Here is a 21,754-nt window from a genome sequence, read left to right as displayed (position 1 = left end):
AGAACATTTTCTGGGAAAAAAATCATGGAAAAATTACCTTTTTGTAAAATACATTATTTTTGCACATAACATTTGTTTAAAAAAAATCTGGTAAAAATGACCTCTTTGCAAAATATGTTGATGTTGTTGTTTTTACACATAAAATTTTCTGAAGTGATCTTATAGAAAAATTAGCTCTACAAAATAAAATTATTTTTATGCAGAACATTTTCTGGGAAAAAATCATGGAAAAATTACCTTTTTGTAAAATACATTATTTTTGCACGTAACATTTTCTTTCAAAAAAATCTGGTAAAAATGACCTCTTTGCAAAATATGTTTATCCTTTTTTAAGTATAACATTTTCTGAAAAGAACTCGGGAACAAAATACCTCTATTTGCAAAATAGAGAATGTATACACTGAAACCGGCCTGAAATGGGAGACATAAGCAAGCTTTAAGAAGAGCCATTTATCATTTTCACAGACAGATTCAACAGCTGGTTTGTTGTATCTTTGCCCTTAAGGGCTGAGCATATGCTTTGAATGCATTTCCCTAAAATGTCAAACGTTTTCTGAAAAAGGACCACTTAGCCAAACAAAATAAAAGCAAAGCCCTACAGAACACCTACTTTTCAAATATATCCCAAAAAAATAAACATCCAAGAGTGTTTCGAGGGCTGCTGGAAACCTGCCTGTCAAACTTAATAGACTCGAAATATGTAGTTGCTTGCTAAAGTGTAACAAATAGCAAAAGTTTGCAAACATCTGTGTTTGATTTCATTTGATTGGTGGCTAGACTCACCAGTTTAATTTAATTTACAGTACAAAGAGTTTAGAACACTTTTTTTTTTTTTTTTACGAAGCACATTCGTTTTTGATTGGCTAGAATCTAACATTCCCCGTCACGTCCACAGTTTATGATTTTATTTTTTATTTTTTTGTTAACCATAAGTACAAGTCTGTTACAGGTTGATAAAGCGATTTTAAGTGAATCAGACACTTAATTTGTAGTCAAATCCTCTCACGGGCAATTTGCAGGTGATCCACAAAAATACCAGCCGTAGGTTCAAAATAGATAAATGCTTGCGATTTAAACAGTGTAAACGTTACAGCTCTTATACTTCCGTCACATTCAGTTCGGTCTATAACTAATGATTATTTAAAAAAAATCTGGCTTCCCTCTGTATCAGTTTTGCTATTTTTGTCTGTCGACAAGATATTAACGGACAAATTGGCAACATTCTTATTAAAAAAAAAAAAGCCAAATTCAAAGGTCTGTTTATTATGATGAAAATGGCTGAATTGGTGTTCAACCTTTCGGGAAATGATTTTCTTTAAATCTCACTCTCAATCTTGTTTGGTCCATCTCCACAAGCTTCCAGGATATTTTATAACAAATCAAGTGAGTGAGCTTTGCCTACTGAATATTTGAAAGCGACAACCAACTAGCAACCTTATTGCCTCTGCTGTTAGTTTTGGTGCCCTCCTTTCTTTTCTTTGGTCCTTCCTCGGGTCTCCTGACGGCCTCACGACTCTGGCTGGAAGTGTACGGTTTAGGTGAACGGTATAAGATTTTTTAATAGGTTTTAGGTGAACTAATGAATACACAATACACACGCACACATTCTCACCCACATACATGAAAAAAAAAAAAAGGAGAGAGCAATGATGATGACATGTCAAATCGGTAAAATTATCGAATGAACAATACTGAGCTCTCCAGGAAAAAAAAAAAAAGTTTTGGTGCCCTCCTTTCTTTTCTTTGGTCCTTCCTCGGGTTTCCTGACGGCCTCACGACTCTGGCTGGAAGTGTACGGTTTAGGTGAACGGTATGGGATTTTTTAAATAGGTTTTAGGTGAACTAATGAATACACACACTCGCACGCACGCACATACACATCCTCACCCACATACACAAAAAAAAAAAAGGAGAGCAATGATGATGACATGTCAAATTGGTAAAATTACCGAATGAACAATACTGAGCTCTCCAGAAAAAGAAAAGAAAAAAAAGGTTTGGTGCCCTCCAATATACAGAATAGCACATTTCAAATGTGTTTTTTCAGTCCGCAACGATGCAAATGAAAGCACAGCCTTGACTGCGACTTGTGAATCAAGGGTTGCCGTTCCTCTTAACAGTATTCCAATCAGATTGCCCGAAAGGCGGCAGAGCACCGCCGACGGAAGCAGAAGCATCCTTGACGCGTACCTTTCAGTATGCGATTCTGCTGTCATCGACTTCTCCAATCACATCAACCGCGGCTGATCTTTTGGATCAGTCAGCGCTCGTCTGTCGTCTGTTTTTGGATAAGTGATTGCTGCCGTGCGGAGGGGGCCTGAAACGTGGTTGATTTTCACGCATGGGATGCTTTACTAGTTGTATTAATCGTATTAATTAAATACAATCAAGGAGCCGTTGCGCTCAAATCATCACTATTGGGCTTTTTTTTTTTTTTTTATGTAAAAAAAAATCTGGAGAGCTCAGTATTGTTCATTCGATAATTTTGCCGATTTGACATGTCATCATCATTGCTCTCTTTTTTTTTTTTTTCTTTTTTTTTAAATTAATTTTCATTTTGTATGTGTATATGCGTGTGTGAGTGTGTATTCATTAGTTCACCTAAAACCTATTTAAAAAATCCCATCCCGTTCACCTAAACCGAACACTATTGGGCTTTTGATGACGATGAGTGTTTGTTGGAGTGAGAACTGGATCATTTAGATTTTGGCTCTTTGCTCTTTTTGTTGTTTCCTTGAACGTCTTAATGGATTTGTGTTATTCTCCAGGATAACAACGTCTGCTATCACTTTTCCCCTTCCTTCAGTTTGATGTATTGTAGCACTTAAACATCTTTTTTTTATTGAGCCTGATAGAACAGACATTATTCAGATGTTGGTGTTTGAAGCACGTATTAAATTATTTAGTATTTTTCAATTGTCGCTACTGCTCCCTTCGCTGCTCTTAATAGTAAAATACTGTTGTGACTCGGATTTTATTGTCTTGCAGAAAGTTGCCTCAACTGTTTAATCTTCACACAATGTTCTTGCTTGATTAAATAATTCATTGATTCGTACTCCTGTGAATGGAAAAAAAAAAGGTGTTTGTTTACTATCCCCATCTTCAGTTTTCAGTCCAACCTTTTTTCTTCTTTTTTTTTCCCAACCATCAGATCTCCCCCCTCCAGCAACCCGAGAGCGCCCTCCGGGTTGCAAGACGGTGTTTGTCGGCGGCCTGCCCGAGAACGCCAATGAACAGCTCATCATGGAGGTGTTTGGACAGTGCGGCGATATCACGGCCATTCGCAAAAGCAAGAAGAACTTCTGCCATATTCGATTCGCTGAGGAGTTCACGGTGGACAAGGCCCTCTTCCTGTCCGGTAAGGGACATTTCTCAGCCTTGCCGCTATTGCCATCGATTGATGAAAATGTTGCATGTCCTCGACCTTTTGAAAATCCATAACGATGCCTTCGAGTGTGAACAACATCATTTCCTCAAAACTGATCCAACTATTTTTGGTGACACATGAGTAATACAGCCATTCATTTTATTGTCTGGTACTGACACTAACACTTGCATCAGTACCATTACTTTTATTAGTATCGGTGCGTCCCTAAAATTGACGGTTGATTGCAACTTAACTCATTCACTCCCAGCCATTATCACTGAAGCAACCCCCTTCACTCCCGGCTGTTTTACTGGATTTTGACTGATTTTGCGAGGCCTACAGAATATTGTGTTCTATTGCTATAAAAGCATGGAACCTACCAGAAAAAAAAAGATTAGAATCTCTTCTTTCATCAAGAAAATAAGTATGTTTCTATCTGTTTCCGTTTTGCAGCAATTAGCATTAGAATATAGCTAAGTTTCATCATCATTCCAAATCTGTTTAAAACAGTGGGGGAAGGAGCTTTTTGCAACATGGCCTGGTTGATCTCTTATAATCTGCGGCCACCTGCTGGCTGTTTTTGTTATAACTACTATTGCTTCAAGTATTCTGTTCAGTTCAGAGGCTGCATCAAAGCCCTCTGTATGCTCTACCATTAAAAAAAACATATAAATATGTCTTTGGGAGCATGGTAATATTTAAAAGAGAATATATGTATACGTTTTGGGGAACAAATGAGTTAAACTACATATACACACCTCCACTAAGACAATAATGGAGGTCATTTGTGTTGGGCCATGTGTCCTACATGCTGATGTACGCCACTCACTGACAAATGATTCAATGATAAAAAAATAAAAAATATATACTTTTTCACTCTGGGCTAGTAGCAACTAGTGGCTTGCTTAGCAACAACTGCCTAGATCCACCCTGGTTGTCTTGGTAACAAAAGTGCCACACATAGAGACAGGGTTAGACTTAGCAGTGGCCGTCCTCCAGAAAACAAGCTAAGCAAATTACAATTCTTGATCCTTGGAATTGTTGGATGGATTGAAAAGATACAAATAAGTACTGCCCAGTTTCTCTTCATTTTTTTCCATAGTAGTCCTTATTTTTTATTTTATTTTTTTTAATTCCTTTTGTTTAAAACTATAGTTTGTGTGTTGACTTCTCGGGTTCCTCCCACTTAAATCTATGAAATACTTAATTAAAAATGATCTAAAAACTCCTTGATGCTCAGATACCTCTTAAAATGTGTTAGCTAAATATTCCTATATCTGCTGCCGTACACTCTAAAAGCTACCTAAATATTCTTAAATATACCGCAATACTTCCTTAAATGTTACCTAAATACTCTTGAATCCACCGAAAATCTCACTAAAAGTTACCAAAATACTTTTCAATCTATGAAATACTTGTTAGAAGTTATCTAAATACTGTAAAATCTGCGATATAATCCTTAAAATGTGTCTAAAAACTTCATGAGTACTCGGATAGTTCTTAAAAGTTGCCTAAATGTTCCTATATTTTCTGCAATACTCTCTAAAAGTTACTTAAATACTCGGAAATATACTGAAATACTTTCTAAAAGTAAGCAAAATACTCCTGTATGTACTCAATTACTCCCTAAAGTTATGATAGGTAAACGAAGCTTCATGAAGCACTTGCAATATTTTTTCACTCCTCTAGATGGTGCTGTTGGCTTAAAGATAATCTTTAAAGTGCTTCCTGTAGCTTCATTTGTCCATCACTACCCTAAAGTTACCGATTCTTAAATCTACTAACAATCGATAAGTTACCTAAATACACTTGAATTACGCACACAAAATTTTACCGAAATCCATAAATCCATGAAACACTCTTCACTCTTTGACTGCCAGACGTTTTCAGAAAAGGGATGCCGTGGGTGCCAGTCGATTTAAGCATTTTGACTGATCTTTCAAGGTCCACATAAAATTATGTGTTTGGACTATGGAAACACACATACTACCAAATGAAAGATTGGACTCTCATCTTTCATCAGAAAAAAAAAAGTTTGTTTCTACCTTATTCCGTTTTTCAGTAATCAACAATAGAAAATGGTTAGTTTCACCTCTGTTTTGAAACAAACGTCTTTTAACGTCTTTGGCAGTCCTCCATAGGATTTTACTAAACGTTATTTAACGTTTTTGGCAGTCAAAGAGTTAATTTACGTACTTTCACATCTGTGTAATACTCTCTAAGATGTATCTAAATAACCCAAGATGTACACAGATACTCTTTAAAAGTTACCTAAATCCTCATGAATATAGGAAAAAATTTACTTAAATAATAAATAAAACTTTAAACAAATTGTCTGAATATTCAATAAATGTTTGAAAACAAACCATTTTAAATTTCAAATAAAATTAATTTGGTGATTTCTACACCTACCACTAGAGGGAGCCCACATTTCACTAGGGGTACTCGTACCACACTTTGAGAATCATTGCTCGAAATTGTCCATAAGAGTGAATGATTAAATGAATGAATTCGGACATGCACTAAAGAAAACGGATGGATGGCTAAAAATAGGCTTGGACAAATAAAGGCCTCTGTTCAAATAAACTCCTTCCACTAAAAGGCAGCTGGTGTTCTTTGCAGTTGTCAAGGTCAGTTGACTGCTTGATGATGACCAACTCAGAAGAATCGCTTCCGATTGCGGGCCAAGCGTCTTAATACATTCAGCAAGGATGACACCGCACGTTACTTACCGTGACTGCAAATCCTGAATTACCAGCTGGGACATAAACAGTCTATTTGCCGCAATGCTGATTCACACCTGCCTCTGCACAGCAGCGCTAGCCGAGGCTCATGGGTATTGTAGTATCCCACGCCATCTGTCATCCCAAACTATTGACGTGTGATTCATGGAGCGTTGGCGCAAGGAAGTGATGGAAAACACGTCACCCGAGGGATCGTCACATTTCAGCACTTTGGATCGTGAAAAGAACATTCTGATTGGTGTAATTACTGCATACGGTGTAGATGTCTCTTTTTTTTTGGTGGGGGGGGATTGTTATTACCAGAACTGTAAATGCCCGCTATTCCTATAGCAAAAAAAAAAAAATGTGCTGCACCATTTGTGGTTAAATATCTTGCCGCACAGATGCTATTCATAAACCTGGACTATGGTGTTTTGCATTGATTGCTAGCGTCATGCTAAATGGGCTTTTGAGAGTAGCAATAAACAGCCTGAAGCCTCTTTGTGGGTGTGGTCATGTGACTTTGACAGAGTGGTTGGAACTCCAGTTCATGTATTAGCCAGTAGTTTGAACACACACGCACACACACGCCACAGCCTGAACACTTCTGAGATCTCCCGACATGAAATATTGAAGTGCTGCTATATTGCGCGGCAGACCTAACTTTAAGCCCCCGACCTGGAGCTCATTTCTTTTCCTGTTTGCGCAATCCCCGCCCCGTGACAAACCCCCGCCACCGCCACCTCCACCTCCACCTCCGCCGTCTCTTGCGATGAGAATCGAGTGAGTCACACGCACGCTGGACGCCGTCGCGGTGTTAAGTCGGAGGGCACCCGGACGAAAATACGCTCTGAATCATTTCAACGAGTTGTTCATAAAATGGACTTTGAAAGCTGTGAGTCACCGTGAGTGAAAATTGAATGTAAATGACAAAGTAAAGTGTAGGGTTGACATCATCACTAACATCATGTCATTGTTAAAAAAAAAAGAAAAGTGCAGGTCTTCTGTTAACACCTCATTATCCCCGCTATTCCTCTCGAATCCGGCACGGCATAAAGCATACATCCGTACAGAGGCGGCCGGTTAAACCGGGTGTTGGTAATTTCATAGATGAGCACAAACGGGTGTATTTTAATTAAGATAGTGTAGTTTAAGGCAGCCGATTTTATTTGCGAACAATTAAAGTAGCATTCGTTTTAAATATGGCATGCTCATACCTTGCATGGAAACATCTCTGAGCGGAAAAGGATGCAGCGACCGGCATTGCTACTTGTCTTGGGCCGGTGCGGCAACGGGTACCGAGGGTATTACAGTGACATAAAACTAAAATGGGGAATGCTTTTACAAAACAAAAACAATTACAATCCATATTGTTTGTGCGCCCTCCAATCTGTCTCCCTTCACCAGAATCACATTAGACTACCCACGCCAGTATTTAGACATGATCCGAGACGGCAAAACTTTAGACGTATCTTCAAAACACCAAGCTTAGCGAAGACTGGTCTGCCTAATTTACAAACGGCCATAGCGAGGTTTGTGCGAAAAGCACCTACTATATACACTTTGTTTTAAATCCTAAAATATCACTTTCGATGTTTATTTTATTTTATTTTACAAATGATTCCTTTATTTTTAAAATATCATTTAATTGATTGATCTTGTATGCTGAATGTAAAATGACATGAAATCACTAACTGTGACAACTCACAATATTTCTGTTCTTTTACAGAGAAACGCATTAGAAATACATTGAATTATTGTTCAAATGTGTTCACAAATGAATCTTAAATTAACAAATTATTGTCTGTTATTTAAGGGAATAAATTGTAAAATGCAACGTCTTACTTTATATATTTTGTTGCCTAATATTATGTTAAGTTTTGTTTCTTGTTTGCTTCAATTGCTTTTTTTTCTTCCTTATTATTTTTTGCTGTTTACAAGTTTTGGCTTCACAATTTTTTTTTTCATTATTTTTTTTTATGCATTTTCAAAATAAAAAAAATCGAAAAAAGCATTTAAAATTACTGAGAAAATAATAGTAAAAAAAATTGTAATTGAGAAATTATTTGTTAATTGACACTGACAAAAAAAATAAAATAAAATAACTACAATTACTGTAATGTCCTAGATGGTAACATTCATTGACATTTATTTTGAAAGGACATCTAAAGAGACATAGGAAAATGGGAAAGCTTGAATAATATGATTAGCAAAGAATTGGACTCATTAAATCCGCTGCGCACATTCTAGCCCAGTCTGTACAGCCTCTGAAACAAAGGAAGCCAAGAAGCAAAGAAGATGGTGGCTGACAGTAACAATCAATAGTCTCAAATGTCACAATTTATGGAAGGTGAGCCGTATCGTGTGAGGAGGACGGCACGCAAAATATGGACTAAGTCTCTCATGCTCACTGTCATGTCTCCTGTTTCATTCTAAGCGGAATGATAACGCTGCGATGAGGAGCCGTGCGGTTCCCCAAAATTCATGCATTTGTAAATTGTGATAAACATGCGAGCCCGAAGGCATCTTTGAGAAAATGGTGAGACTCGCTCTCGATCGAAAGGGCTATAAAAATGTCCACAGCTGTCAAAATGGAGGCTTCCAACAGCATCCACGTCACCGTGACGGCATCAATTTCAATCTGTCTCATTTTTTGGACACCCTCGCTCGGCACTGTCGCTTTTTTTACTGTCAAATATCTGCTCAAAATCTTTAATGTGCATTTTGGTAAGCATTTGAATAGCTGACAGCCAACGTTGCATTGAAAAACATCCCCGACGTGGGATTTGAAGATTGACGGCGTCGCATTTTGAGTTGTGGCGGTCTCGTCTGTTGTCTCTCAAGGTTATCGCATCCGTCTGGGCTCCAGTACCGACAAAAAAGACACGGGCCGCCTCCACGTGGACTTCGCCCAGGCCCGGGACGATCTCTACGAGTGGGAGTGTCGACAGCGGATGATGGCCAGGGAAGAGCGGCACCGGCGCAAGATGGAGGAAGACCGCCTGCGGCCGCCCTCGCCGCCCCCCATCGTGCACTTCTCGGAGCACGAGTGCAGCCAGCTGGGCGACAAGATTAAAGGTTTAGTATCAAATAGTGCTTTGGTGTCGTGTTAAATATCAACGGAACCTCCAAAAATCAAACGCAGTCAGTTTCGGGACGATAGTTGACGTCTGAGATGTTCGAATTTCATGGCAACTTTTTCTACAAAAAATAAAGTTGAAGTGAACTAATTGATGACAGGATGGAACTGTCGCCATTTTAAAACCTTTATTCACTATTTAGTTACTTTACATTCTTAACCATTATACAAGAATAAAAGTAGTCTGACGTTGTCTTCTGAGAAGAATACTTTATTCTCGTGACTACAATTTACAGTTTGAAAAATACAACTTGTGTCAGATCTCATAAGGTTGCAACTTAATTTATATAGTATGCCCAAAAAAAAATCTCTAAGTATGACTTTACTCTCATAAATTTACCACTTTACTCTCTGCCCATTTTTTTCTTGTTTTAACTACAGCTGTTAAAAATGAATGAATCCAACAAAAAAAGAACTTTTCCTCGCAAGATTATGATGTCCTCATTCTTGTAGTATTTAAAAAAAAAATCAATTCCACTACCTAAAAAAGTATAATTCCTTATGAAACCAAAAAATGACTTTGTAACTAGGAAAATGCCACCTTTTCCAGATCTCAATAATATTATATTATAACTTTTTTTTTATTTGAAAAAATTATTATGGCACAATAAAATATTACGAATTATATGAAATTAAAATGAAATTTCATCAAATGAAAAAAGACTAACTAGAAAAATGCTACTTTTTCCACACAAATCTGCCTTTATTCACATTTGTTAAAATTGCATTTACTTTTTTTTTATTTTTTAACTAAGGGTAAAAAATAATATAATGACTGAGTTTGCATAGTATTCCAAAATATCTTTTTTCTTGCAATTCCTTTTATTCTCATAGTACTGTGCTAATTAATTCACATTAATTCACAAATATTTCTCTTTTCAGTCTTGGAAAAAAAAGAAGCTTTTTCTTGGGGGAATAAAAAAATGAAACTTTACTGTTCAGATTAAATCTTACTTCCTGTAGTTTCAGTACTTTTGACATACTTTCTTGAAATACTTTTTTGAAGTACTTTTCAGTACTTTCTGAAATGAAAAATATGACTTTTTTTGCACCCATAAGAATACAGCGTTATTCTAGTGACCCAAATACTTCATTCTTAATGTTCAGAGACGGGCAGTAGTTAGCTATATATTGTAATACAGTGCATATAAAAAGTCTACACACCCCTGGTCAAATGGATGGCAGGTTTTATAAAAAATTAGACCAAATAATTTCAAAACTTTTTTCCGCCATTGTTTGTATATTGACAAAGATTCTAATGTCACCTGCAACATGTACATGTTTTTATTTATGACATCTTTTCAAGAGAGGAAGTAAACAACTGAGATAATATGGTTGCACAAGTGTGCACACCCTATTCAACTGGGGGATTTGAATGTGTTCCAATCTAACCAGCCATCCATTGAGTTAACAAAGAGCTGCCACCGTTTAAAGCGCATCCGATAAACCCCAAATAAAGTTCAGGTGTTCTAGTCGCCTTTTTCTGACTTTTTGGCTTCTCTAGCAGAAGCCCTGAGTGTTTTGTGCTGACTAGCATTTGTAACCGTTGACAATTCCCTCCCTCCAATTTGACACCCTCTTCAACTGGGTTATGGCTGTGTTCAGAATCAAGCAATCGGATAAATCCATCCGACTAAAGCGAGCCGTTTCCAAGGCTGTCTCTTCCTCTCCACGCTCCTGAAGTGTCCTCTCTGTGTTTCTGGCTGAACAAACTTGTTTCCCTAATGAGGGCAGACACTTCCAGGTCTCTTTCAGTCTCGGACTACCTGATAACACGACGCCCCTTCGCTTGAAAGCCGCTCTCCATCATTGTGCCTTTCTTGGCTCTCCTCACTCGGCCCGGGCCAAGGATTTATTTTTAATCGCTTGGCACTGGCTTTTGTGAAATGAAGCTTTCCCTGAATCTGGGAAGGGGGAAAAAAAAAAAAAGGCAGCAGGGAATCCCTTTTTCCTGCTCTCCCAAAGAACAATCCCCGCTATTGATGGCAACAAGCTCACAGATGCACTTTACAAGCTGACAGTCTATAAATGACCCCCCTCGCCCCCTCCCCCTTTTGTCTCTGTGTATGTCTGTGTAAGGCCATTTGTCATGTGTTTCCCCTTTCATCCCGCTTTCCACTCACTCACCTGTGCTTTTTGTTTCATTTTTCATCTTTTCTGCAAGCCCTCCCCTCGCTTTTCTCGTTGACTGCAAGTTCCATCAAACTTGTAGGCCGATATCAGAGCCAAGAACCCTATTGATTTATTTTTTAAGCGAAATAACTTTTGAGGCAGCTAAGGTCGCCCGGTCGGCAGGTTTGTTTCATTTTTCCTGTCAGCCATCTTCAAACCCTCAGAGATGTTTTGTTCTGTATCAAAGCAAGAACACTAATGATTTAAAAGGTTAGCATTGCCCACTTGGGCACTTGTTAATTATCAAAATCCATTGTTATTTTTTTTTTTATGTGATTTTTCTATCAATTGTGGATGACAGAAATATAGTGCCATGAAAGTATTTGTCCCATCTCTTGATTTATTTATTTATTTATTTATTTTTGCACGTAAGTGTTTAGAATCATCAAGTCAATTGTAGTAACTCGCAAAGACAACTAGAGTAAATAGAGGCCTCTTCAGGATGTAGCAAGGTACTGCACTGTGTTTCACGTCTGTTGCTTAAAGGCATAATTAACTCATTCACTCCCATTGACGCCTATAAACATCAAAAATTAATTTGAACTATTTTTATTAGTTTAACATTTTTTTCCACTTTTATTAACAAGAATATGAAAACCTATAATTTTTTTTTAAATAATCGTTTGTTTGTTTTTTAAGAAAAGATTATTAAAAATTAGGAACGTCGGGCGATTAATTTTTTTTATTGTAATTAATCGCATGACTTCAATAGTTAACACACGATTAATCACAAATTTTATATCTCTTCTAAACGTACAATATTTTTTTTTCTAGGTTTTCATACTCTTTTTAACTCTTTGACTGCCAAAAACGTTAAATAACGTTTAGTAAAATCCTAGGGAGTAGTGCCAAAGACGTTAAAAGACGTTTGTTTCAAAACGGAGGTGAAACTAACCATTTTCTATTGTTGATTACTGAAAAACGGAATAAGGTAGAAACAAACTTTTTTTTTCTGATGAAAGATGAGAGTCCAATCATTAATTTGATAGTATGTGTGTTTCCATAGTCCAAACACATAATTGTCTGTGGACCTTGAAAGATCAGTCAAAATGCTTAAATCGGCTGGCACCCACGGCATCCCTTTTCTGAAAACGTCTGGCAGTCAAAGAGTTAACAAAAGTGGAATTTTTTTACTAATAGAAATAGTTCAAATGATTTTTATTTTTTCAAATGAATCAAGTTCAAATGAATTTTTGACGTCTATAGCCGTCAATGGCAGTGAATGAGTTAATGAACCAAATCCTCGTAAACAATACGATTCTTATCAATCAATAAGTCAGCTCATCAATTTCTACTTTGCCAATAGACAAAGCTTTGGCGCCATCTTGTGGCATCTTAAGCCATTACAGAAAAATAAGTGGTAATGTACTTCACATAATGAATATTTAGTATTTTATTATTTCAGTTCAACGTAATTGATCACACTTGTCCTAACCGTTTTCCAAAGGACATTTAGTGGAAGTCCCTTGCCATCTATTAACAGCCGACTGCCTTCTCTTATCCTCCCTTTAACCAGACGACGGCAAGTTCGCCGAGGCGGTGCGCGTGCTGCTGACATGGCTGGAGCGCGGCGAGGTCAACCGGCGCAACGCCAACAACTTCTACTCCATGATCCAGTCGTCCAACAGCCACATCCGCCGCCTGATGACGGAGAAGAGTCAGCACGAGAAGGAGATGGAGGAAGCCAAAGACAAGTTCAAGACGGCGCTGTCGGGCATTCTTGCTCAGTGTGAGTGTTAAATCGTTTTAGAAGTCTTTAGGGAGTTTATTGACAAAACAGTATTCTTGAGTCCAGTCTTTTTCTTGTTTTTTTTGGTTTGATGTAAGTTGACAATGATAGGAACATAGCATACTGGTTCAAATACACAAATTGTGCAAGACAGTCATATCTGAAGCTCCGAATGCTGCACCAGAAGTAAGTACTTTTGTTTGTGTGTCGTTGCTTGTTGATGGCAGACGGTGGCTCGCAGGTAAGTTGAACAGCAGCAGGTAACATCAACGTATTGTTTTTCCAGAAATATTCAAAGTAGTCGTTTTTGGTTCACATCGGTTTTTGATGCATTGGCATGAGTTGAAGCCAGCTGGATAGTGAATATTACAATTATAAACGACTGTTATGAGAGTGAGAAGTTTGTGATTTACAGTATTGTTTTTAACTCATTCACTGCCATTGACGGCTATAGACGTCATAAATTCATTTGAACTATTTCTATTAGTTTTAACATTTTTTCCACTTTTGTTAACAAGAGTATGAAAACGTAGAAAAACATTTTTGGGGTACATTTAGAACAGATATACAATTTGTGATTAATCATGAGTTAACTAGTGAAGTCATGCGATTAATTACGATTAAATTTTTTAATCACCTGACACCCCTAATTTTTAATAATCATTTATTTTCTTTTTTAAATAAATAAAATAATTGTAATATTTTTTTTCTAATTTGTTATAATCTTTTTTTTTTTTTTTTTTTTTTAAAGAAAAGATTATTAAAAATTAAATCACAAATTTTATATCTGTTCTAATACAATAAAAAATGTCTAGGTTTTCATACTCTTGTTAACAAAAGTGGGAAAAAATGTTAAACTAATAGAAATAGTTCAAATGAATTTTTGACGTCTATAGCCGTCAATGGCAGTGAATGAGTTAATTTTAAAATTTAGTCAGTTTTTTTTTTTTTTAATTAAGTGGACACTTTTGAAAAAGATTCTCAGTATCGTGTACGTCTGTTCATGTGCGAGTACCTCACAACCAAAACGAAAAAGGTGGTCTTTAGCAAGGTTGTTACAGTTTCGTTAACAAAATAAAATAAAAAACAAAAAATGTCTTTAAAAAACTAACTGAAACTACGTATTGGATTTAGCGACAATGGCCTTCGTTTTTATCTTTGCCAATTACATGAGCTTTCGTGGTTCATTTTCAAAACATTTATTTTTGCTCTACATCTGCACAGGAAGGTCATGACCCCCTTCTTTTTTTTTTTGCGCTCGATGAATTCTCCATATATTTTATGAACACTATTGCTCATGCATGGATATTTAAGAGTTAACAGCTGAACCAAGTTGAACTCTGTTGCCATCCAAAAGCAAAGCAGATGCCTGAGCGTATGTTGTAATCAATTCCCTGTGCAGTTTTAAAAGATGATCTCACATTAAGTTCCACTTTTTAGTTCCCATTTGTCATTTCTTTGCATAAATCCTTTTTAGTTTTAGACTCCAGTTCCACTTGCTATAACTTTGAATATCCCGCCAATATTGTTGAATAATATTTCAAAAACACATTTGTCCAAATCAAAGTGGTAAAAGTATACAAACGCCATCTGTTTCCAAACGGGATTTGTATTTTAATCACTCGAGGTAACACGGCGCTGAGCGCATATTTGCAGTGCGGCGCTAAAGCACATTGTTATTGTAGATAATACAATTATGTGGCGCTGAACAAGCTGCGGAATAACAATTAAAACGTCTCCAAAGCAACTCATGTTTCCTCGCAGATAAATAGTCCCAATCAACACCGGTGGAAAAAAGCACGCCGGACTCTCGCTCGTCTCGCATGAAAGCCGTAAACGTGCACGCGCTCTCTCTGCCTTCAATATCGATCAGCGCCATCAAATTACAGAGCGGGCGGGACGACGCTATTGATCTCTGGCTCGCCACACACGCGCTTGTGATCCGGCGGCCATATTGACTTCCCTCCTGTATGCTTTAGGACTTGTGGGATACCCACACCACCCGTACTGTCCCTGATGACTTGAAAGCAGATTGCGTCCTCGCTGGGTCATATGGTTGAAATCCCAACATCCTATGCTGTTTTGTTCAAAATGTGTTCAGGTGGAGCGTGGTGAACAATTCTGAGGCTTCGGGTTCGATTCTCAGAATTCATGTTCTCCCGTGATTGCGTTGCTTTTCTCTTGGGGATTATGGAAAATAACCCAAATTTTTTTTCTATTAAATCCTGATTAATAAACACACTTATTTATTTATTCAAGATTTATCATTTATTCAACTACCAAAACTTTTATAATTTCTTTTGGTACCATTTTCATGAAGGCATTTTTTGTTCAGGATTTAGCAGAGCGTTTGTAAGAGTTGGGGCCACTATTTGTGGGAATACGGTAACCCTTTCACATTCAAACCTCAATTAACTATTCAGGCAATTTTTTACATAACATTTTAACTCTTAACTCATTCACTCCCAGCCATTTTCGCTGAAGCAAACCCCCTTCGCTCCTGGCTGTTTTACTGGATTTTGGCTGTTTTTTGCAAGGCCCACAGAATATTGTGTTCTATTGCTATAAAAGCATACCTTTACAGCAATTAGCATCAATTAGCATTAGAATATAGCTAAGTTTCATCATTATTCACAAATCTGGTAAAAACAGTGGAAAAAAGAGCTTGTTGCAACATGGCCCTGGTTGATCTCTTATACTCTGCTGCCACCTGCTGGCCGTTTTGTGTAATAACTACCATTGCTTTAAGTGACCCCTTCAGATCAGAGCCTGCGTCAAAGTATTCTGTATGCTCTTGCATCAAAAAACATAAATGAGTTAATTGTCATAAAAGTGTTTTAATAAGTTAACTGCTGTGTAGCAAGTAATCAAAAGTAAAAAAGAAAAAATGTAATTGAAAGTAAGCAAAATTGCTCTTTTTTTGATGTGATCTTTCAACAAAAAAAAAGGTTTTACTGATTTGATAAAAAAAAAAATCTAGACATTTGGGAATTAAACTATTCGAACAAAAGTATTGGGATACTTCATCACTCACGCCTAACAGGAAGTGAAAACTCTGTCTTTTTACAACATTTTACAACCTGGCTCACTTTAATTTCTTCCGCACCAAACAAATCCAAGTATGTCTTTGTGTCAGGCAGGGGCAGAAAAAGGCCAAACTCTTCTTATTGAAACCAAAAGTAGACAATTCTCCAAACGTAAAGAAATCAATGATGATGATTGATTATCGGTTAAGATGGTGTCCCAATACTTTTTGTCCGTATAGCGAAATACGACCATCCAACGGCAAGAATGATGCTTTGGCATCTCCAGGTAAGGAGAGCACATGCTTACACACACATACACGCACACACTCAGTTCTTCTAGACCCCTATAGTTGACTCCGCTCTCTCGCTCCTCTGCTCCCTCCCACCTTGCCCTCTGTCTCTGCCTCTGATCTCTGGATGGTCTCTGCTATCCCCCCCCCGACCCCCACCCCTCCGTCCCCCTCTCTGCATCCCGCCGCAGTTGAGCAGATTGTGTCTGTATTCCAAGCCGCTTCCAAACAAAAGGCATGGGACCATTTCTCCAAAGCGCAGCGCAAGAATCTGGACGTGTGGCGCAAGCAAGCAGAGGTTGGTTCTGCTTTATTTGTATTTATTTCTTTATTTTACATTTTACCCGATTGTTGCTATTGTTGTTCCTTACATACCGGAAATGTACTTTTTTTTTTATATATACTTGAAAAAATTGTTAAAGCACGACTCAGATCAGACAGGTGAGCATTAAAGACTCCATGTGTGACAGTAAGTACTTGATGACATCATCACTTGCCTTCCATGTGAAGGGAACAAGTAATCCAGATATGAGGTAACTTTGTACATAACCTTTTTTTTTTTTTTTTTTATATATCTACTTTTTTGTTGTCAACTAATCATCCAAATAGATCGTTTGTTTTTTTTTGATTGTGGTGCAGCCTGGACGTCTATGATTATATCTGTTTGGTAAGTTTCTTGAGATAATAAGTGCACCAAATTAGAAGTGGAACAAATGGAGCAGTTAAGGCAGTGTGATGCCCTGACAAGTGGGCAAGGAGAGCCACAAACTGCCGGGTCTAGTGTTGCGGCTCTTTTGTAGGAGCTCTGTGTGAAGAAAGTGTGTAGCCAGTGAGTGATAAATGAAAGCAAACACCGTTCTTCTCCCATCTGTCCGTTGTGGTCCGTGGATTTTTTTTTTCATGCAAGCAGCGCATCAGCGAAAACCATTTTGTTTTCATAAGGCCTCAGGGATTCGTGCATTCTTCCTTTTCCAACATGCTCATTGAAATAGGCTTTTGCACTAGGGAAGGTTAAGCATGACCGTCAATGCAAGCGGAAGAAAAAACACTGTGGGCGCAAAAGGCCTCATTCATGCAAAAAAAAAAAAAGTTAACCATGAGAAAGTCCTCAAAATTGAATAGTGGTACAAAAAGCAGCCTTTGTAGTCTTTCTCTTCCGACCACTTCATAGCAAATAGTATGTTTATCAAATTAGAATGGCTTTATTGAATGTGTGCTGAAGGAAAAGGCACTTAAACGTATCATTTCAACATTATTTTTGACAATGAAATAAAAAGTGCACATCCGCAAATGAATACAAATATGGTTTGTTACACTCTAAAAAATTATGCCACTTATTTTTTTTTTTTACATTTACCGTGGTTGAAATGAATAGAAATTGCATTTTTCAGCCTTGAAACGGGAACAAATGTTTTTTATCAGAAAATATTGTGACATATTGTGCATGTGTTGCTTTGTGTTCAAAATTTGGTAAATACTGTACCGCAATATTGATGCTAATTTCATTAGCTCTTCTAAGCTAGCTGACTTTTGTAAGGAAAAGTTGTGGTTTGTTTCAATACAGCATGTGTAATTCTCTTGTCACATGCTAAAACTACAATTCAGATGCTCTTGTCACTCACTAGGCCACACCCCTTAAAGGCACACATACAACACTACACTCTAAAAAACAGTTGGGTCAAAAATAACCAAACTATGGGTCAAAAATGGAACGATCCACTTAATGAGTCAATTTGAATCAAACTTTCTCACTTAAAATAGAGGATCGGTCCATTTTCGATCCATAATTGGGTTACTTTTGACCCAACTGTTTTTAGAGTGTACAGTTGGGACTCAACGTGCTGTAAATAAATAAATACAAACGTAATAATAAAAAAATATGTATGTAAATAAATAAATAAATAATAAAATAAATAAAATAAAAACATTAAAAAATAATAATAATAACTGACATAAATAAAACAAGTTTTGAGTTTTGGGGTGTGCTTTTAATCCTAAAATCATTATTATTATTTTTACTTGTACAAATGGTTTCCTTTTAGCCACATTCAGTTCTGCCAGTGCTGCCTGTCACTTTTGCGGCTGACATTCCGTCACGGATAAAATAAAAGGCGAGAAAATGACTAGGCTACTTCCTGCTAAGTAATGCATCGTTTGTGCTTTACAAGTATTTAGCGGCACTCGCCAGCCAAATATCTACTAAGTCAGGGACAGCCGGGCGGGGGAGGCATTTGACTAGATGATTGCATTCTGTCAGGAACAGAGTGGCCAGACAAGGTGAGTCAACCGATCGTCACACAGGCGGCCATCTTGTGTCTATTCTGTGTGAATGACTGACCTGGAGGTGAAGCGTGGAAAGCTGCACTTCATCCTTCCAGGCGAAGTCCAGACCACAGCTGCCTCCCTCTCGACTCGCCTTTTCGTGCGAGCGCGCGCGTGTGCACGCAGCAGATGGTTGCGTGTGTCTGCAGGTGTTTGTGTGTGACCTCTGCCGTCGGGCTTGGTCTGAAAAATGTCAGCTGACAGATGGCTCAAAGTTTATTTACTCTCAGGCACTTCGTTTTAAGCACCCTTTGGGGGAAATATTTTATTCAGTCTGTTGATTTTGTGATGATGGCCGTGTTTGATTTCTATTATTAATGCTGTAAGGATGCGTGTTACAAAATAGAGAACAGTCGGGGAAGAGAAGTCAGGTTTTTTTCTTCTGAGTTTTCTTGACGGAATGGTGTCACAGTCATACCAAGTCAACAACTTTTGGTATAAAACACGGCATTGGTATTGTTAATCACTAAAGAATACCAAATAAAAGACAATAACAGTCATCAGAAAAAAAAAATTCAAAAAAATTTAATGCAAAACAGACCTTTAGCCGAAATTAATGTAAATTATTGTTAGTAAAATGTATCTCCTGTGTTATTGTGCTTTTATTTTCAGATTTCGCAATACATACTTTACTACAGAAGCGTATTGCATTCACTTTTCAATTTTGGGGGGACCTTTGTTTTATTTTGTGTTATATTTTTATTTTTTATTTCATTTATTTATTGATGTATTTATTTTTAATTTTCTGTTTTCTGAATATTTTTTTCTGTTTTACTGATTTTTTTTCTCTGCCATAAAAACATATTTCGAAAAACAGGTGGAAAAATGTTTAGAAAAACTGGAGGAAAAATTACTCAGAAAAACTGAAAAAAAAATTCTGAAGATCAGGGGGGGAAATATTTTTTAAAAACGGGGAAAAAATATAGATTCTTATTGATTTTTTTTTCCTTGATTTTTTTTTTACCTCTTAACTGTAAGTGACTTGTTGCGGACTCACTATGTTGGAGGTATGCGGGAAAGTGTCTGCCATTAGCGAGTTTACAACAAGTCACTTGGTTTTCTGAGGGTATTAAAAAAAAAAAAAAAGAATTACTCTGAAAACCTGAGCAATAATTTTTTTCAGTTTTTTTTTAATAATTTTTCCTCCTGTTTTTCTGAATATTTTTTCCTTGTTTTTTGGAATTATTTTTTACGACAAAAAAATAATAATCAGTCAAGCAGAAAAAAATATTCAGGAGAACAGGAAAAAAATTGCACAAAAAAACAAAAATATTAGAAAAACAGGACTTTTTTTCCCAAGTGAATGCAATACGCTTCTGTAAATTACACTGCTTTTTTTTTCTTTAATAAAAACATACTCTTTTTTTTTTTTAGGCTGGGATGGATTAATGGCAAAAGTAAATTCATTTAAGAGCTTAGTCACAAATCAAACCCCAAATTCAAGGTAGCAATATATTAATAATTAATATTGCATTTAGATTAAGACTCTTGCATTGTCATTATTTGTTATTTATATACATTTTGGTCTTGAATTTTGTTCGATCGAGTGGATGTTTTCTCTGCGTGTAGACGCCTCATAAACAACGGAGTAAATGCGTGTTCTTGCCAGGATTGATATGAAAGACAAACAACCGCACAAATACCCATAATCCTTTTGTTTCATTCTTGTTGTGCAGACGGGCACCTCTGAAGGCAGCGCATCCCATTTCACAACAAAAGTAAAACCGGTAAAAGCCTCTCTTGTTGGTCACTTGAGAACAAGAAACAGGCCTAAAATCTGGAAAAAAAAAAGAAAAGAAAAAAAGAAACAGGCCTAAAATACCACGAGACCGTCTTCTAATGGCAGCTTTCAGCATTTAACATCCTTAGTAATAATAATAATAATAATAATAATAATAATAATAAACGTTTCTTAGTTTTGACACATTTTGAGGATTATAGAGAAGATCAAGTTGATTGGTATTGCTTCCTTTTTCAAAACCGTGTTAAAAATAAAACTGAAATGATTTCTGTGTGAGACGAACGGACAAGCGAAAAAAAAGCAAATTGTTTTGAAAAAGTGCACTGAAATGAAATCTTGACGCCGTCTTGCCTTTTGTTGTGTCTACCAGGAAATCCGAAACATGCACAACGAGCAGCTGATGGGCATCCGGCGCGAGGAGGAGATGGAGATGTCCGACGACGACATGGAGGAGGCGCCAGACAGCAAAGACTCCGAGGACTCGGGTACGCTTTTCATGAATGTCTTTCTGCTTCAATGTGAGAAACCTTCCCATAGATGCACTCCGATATCATACAAAGTCTGAATGTCTCAATACTTTTGTACATAATATTATTTAAATTGCCCCAAACTGCTTTTACATGACTTAAAAAGAACGCCCGACTTTTGGAATAATTAAAAGGCGGACGACGGAGAATCTCGGTCGGAGCTCATTAAGGTTCATATGGTAAAAGGAGTTCTAAAAGATATCAAGGCCCGAGACCATTAAGACATTTAAAAACCAATAATATAACCTGAAGCACACGGAGAATGTATAATATACTCACGCCTTCCGGTCTTAGGACACGTGCTGCCAAATTCGGTAGTAATTGTAGACAGGAAATGCTGTTTTTAGAAAGACCAGAAAGCAAAGCATTACTCTAATCAATTTGGTTAGTGATAAAAGCATGCATTAGCATCTCTGTGTTGGCCTGAGAGAGAAAAGGACGGACTGCGTTTAAATTCTCCCAAGTAATAAAAAACGATTTTTGTTCAATTTTTGATGTGCGGAATAAAAGTCCAAAATAGCACACAGATTTTTCACCTGTGTTGAGAGATGTAGAGACAGTGTTCATTCTTTAGTTAAAAGTTTCTCTCTCTGAGCCTCAGGACTGATTAAAATGGAGAAAGTTTGCTGCCCACTCCAAGATTTTCTGCTCAGGATACGGTTAAAAAGAGCATCCATCGGACTGACAGGAAAACAGATGCAGTGGAAATTCACTCCAT

General features: G+C 37.1%; 1 protein-coding gene across 11 annotated transcripts in view; it reads left to right on the top strand.

The window, feature by feature from the left end:
- The window catches only part of enox2 (ecto-NOX disulfide-thiol exchanger 2), a 313,782-nt gene that overhangs the window by 272,938 nt on the left and 19,090 nt on the right, over positions 1-21,754 (top strand). For all 11 annotated transcript variants that reach the window (XM_077577812.1, XM_077577810.1, XM_077577809.1 and 8 more), the window contains 5 exons: positions 3,152-3,358; positions 8,935-9,168; positions 12,918-13,130; positions 16,638-16,744; positions 20,880-20,994. In XM_077577812.1, the coding sequence (XP_077433938.1) occupies positions 3,152-3,358; positions 8,935-9,168; positions 12,918-13,130; positions 16,638-16,744; positions 20,880-20,994 (876 nt within the window). The remainder of the gene's footprint in view (positions 1-3,151; positions 3,359-8,934; positions 9,169-12,917; positions 13,131-16,637; positions 16,745-20,879; positions 20,995-21,754) is intronic.

This window comes from Vanacampus margaritifer, chromosome 10 (assembly GCF_051991255.1).
Source record: "Vanacampus margaritifer isolate UIUO_Vmar chromosome 10, RoL_Vmar_1.0, whole genome shotgun sequence".
NCBI lineage: Eukaryota > Metazoa > Chordata > Actinopteri > Syngnathiformes > Syngnathidae > Vanacampus > Vanacampus margaritifer.
The sequence above is the reverse complement of the archived record's forward strand: the minus strand, read 5'-3'. Positions and strand labels throughout refer to the sequence as shown.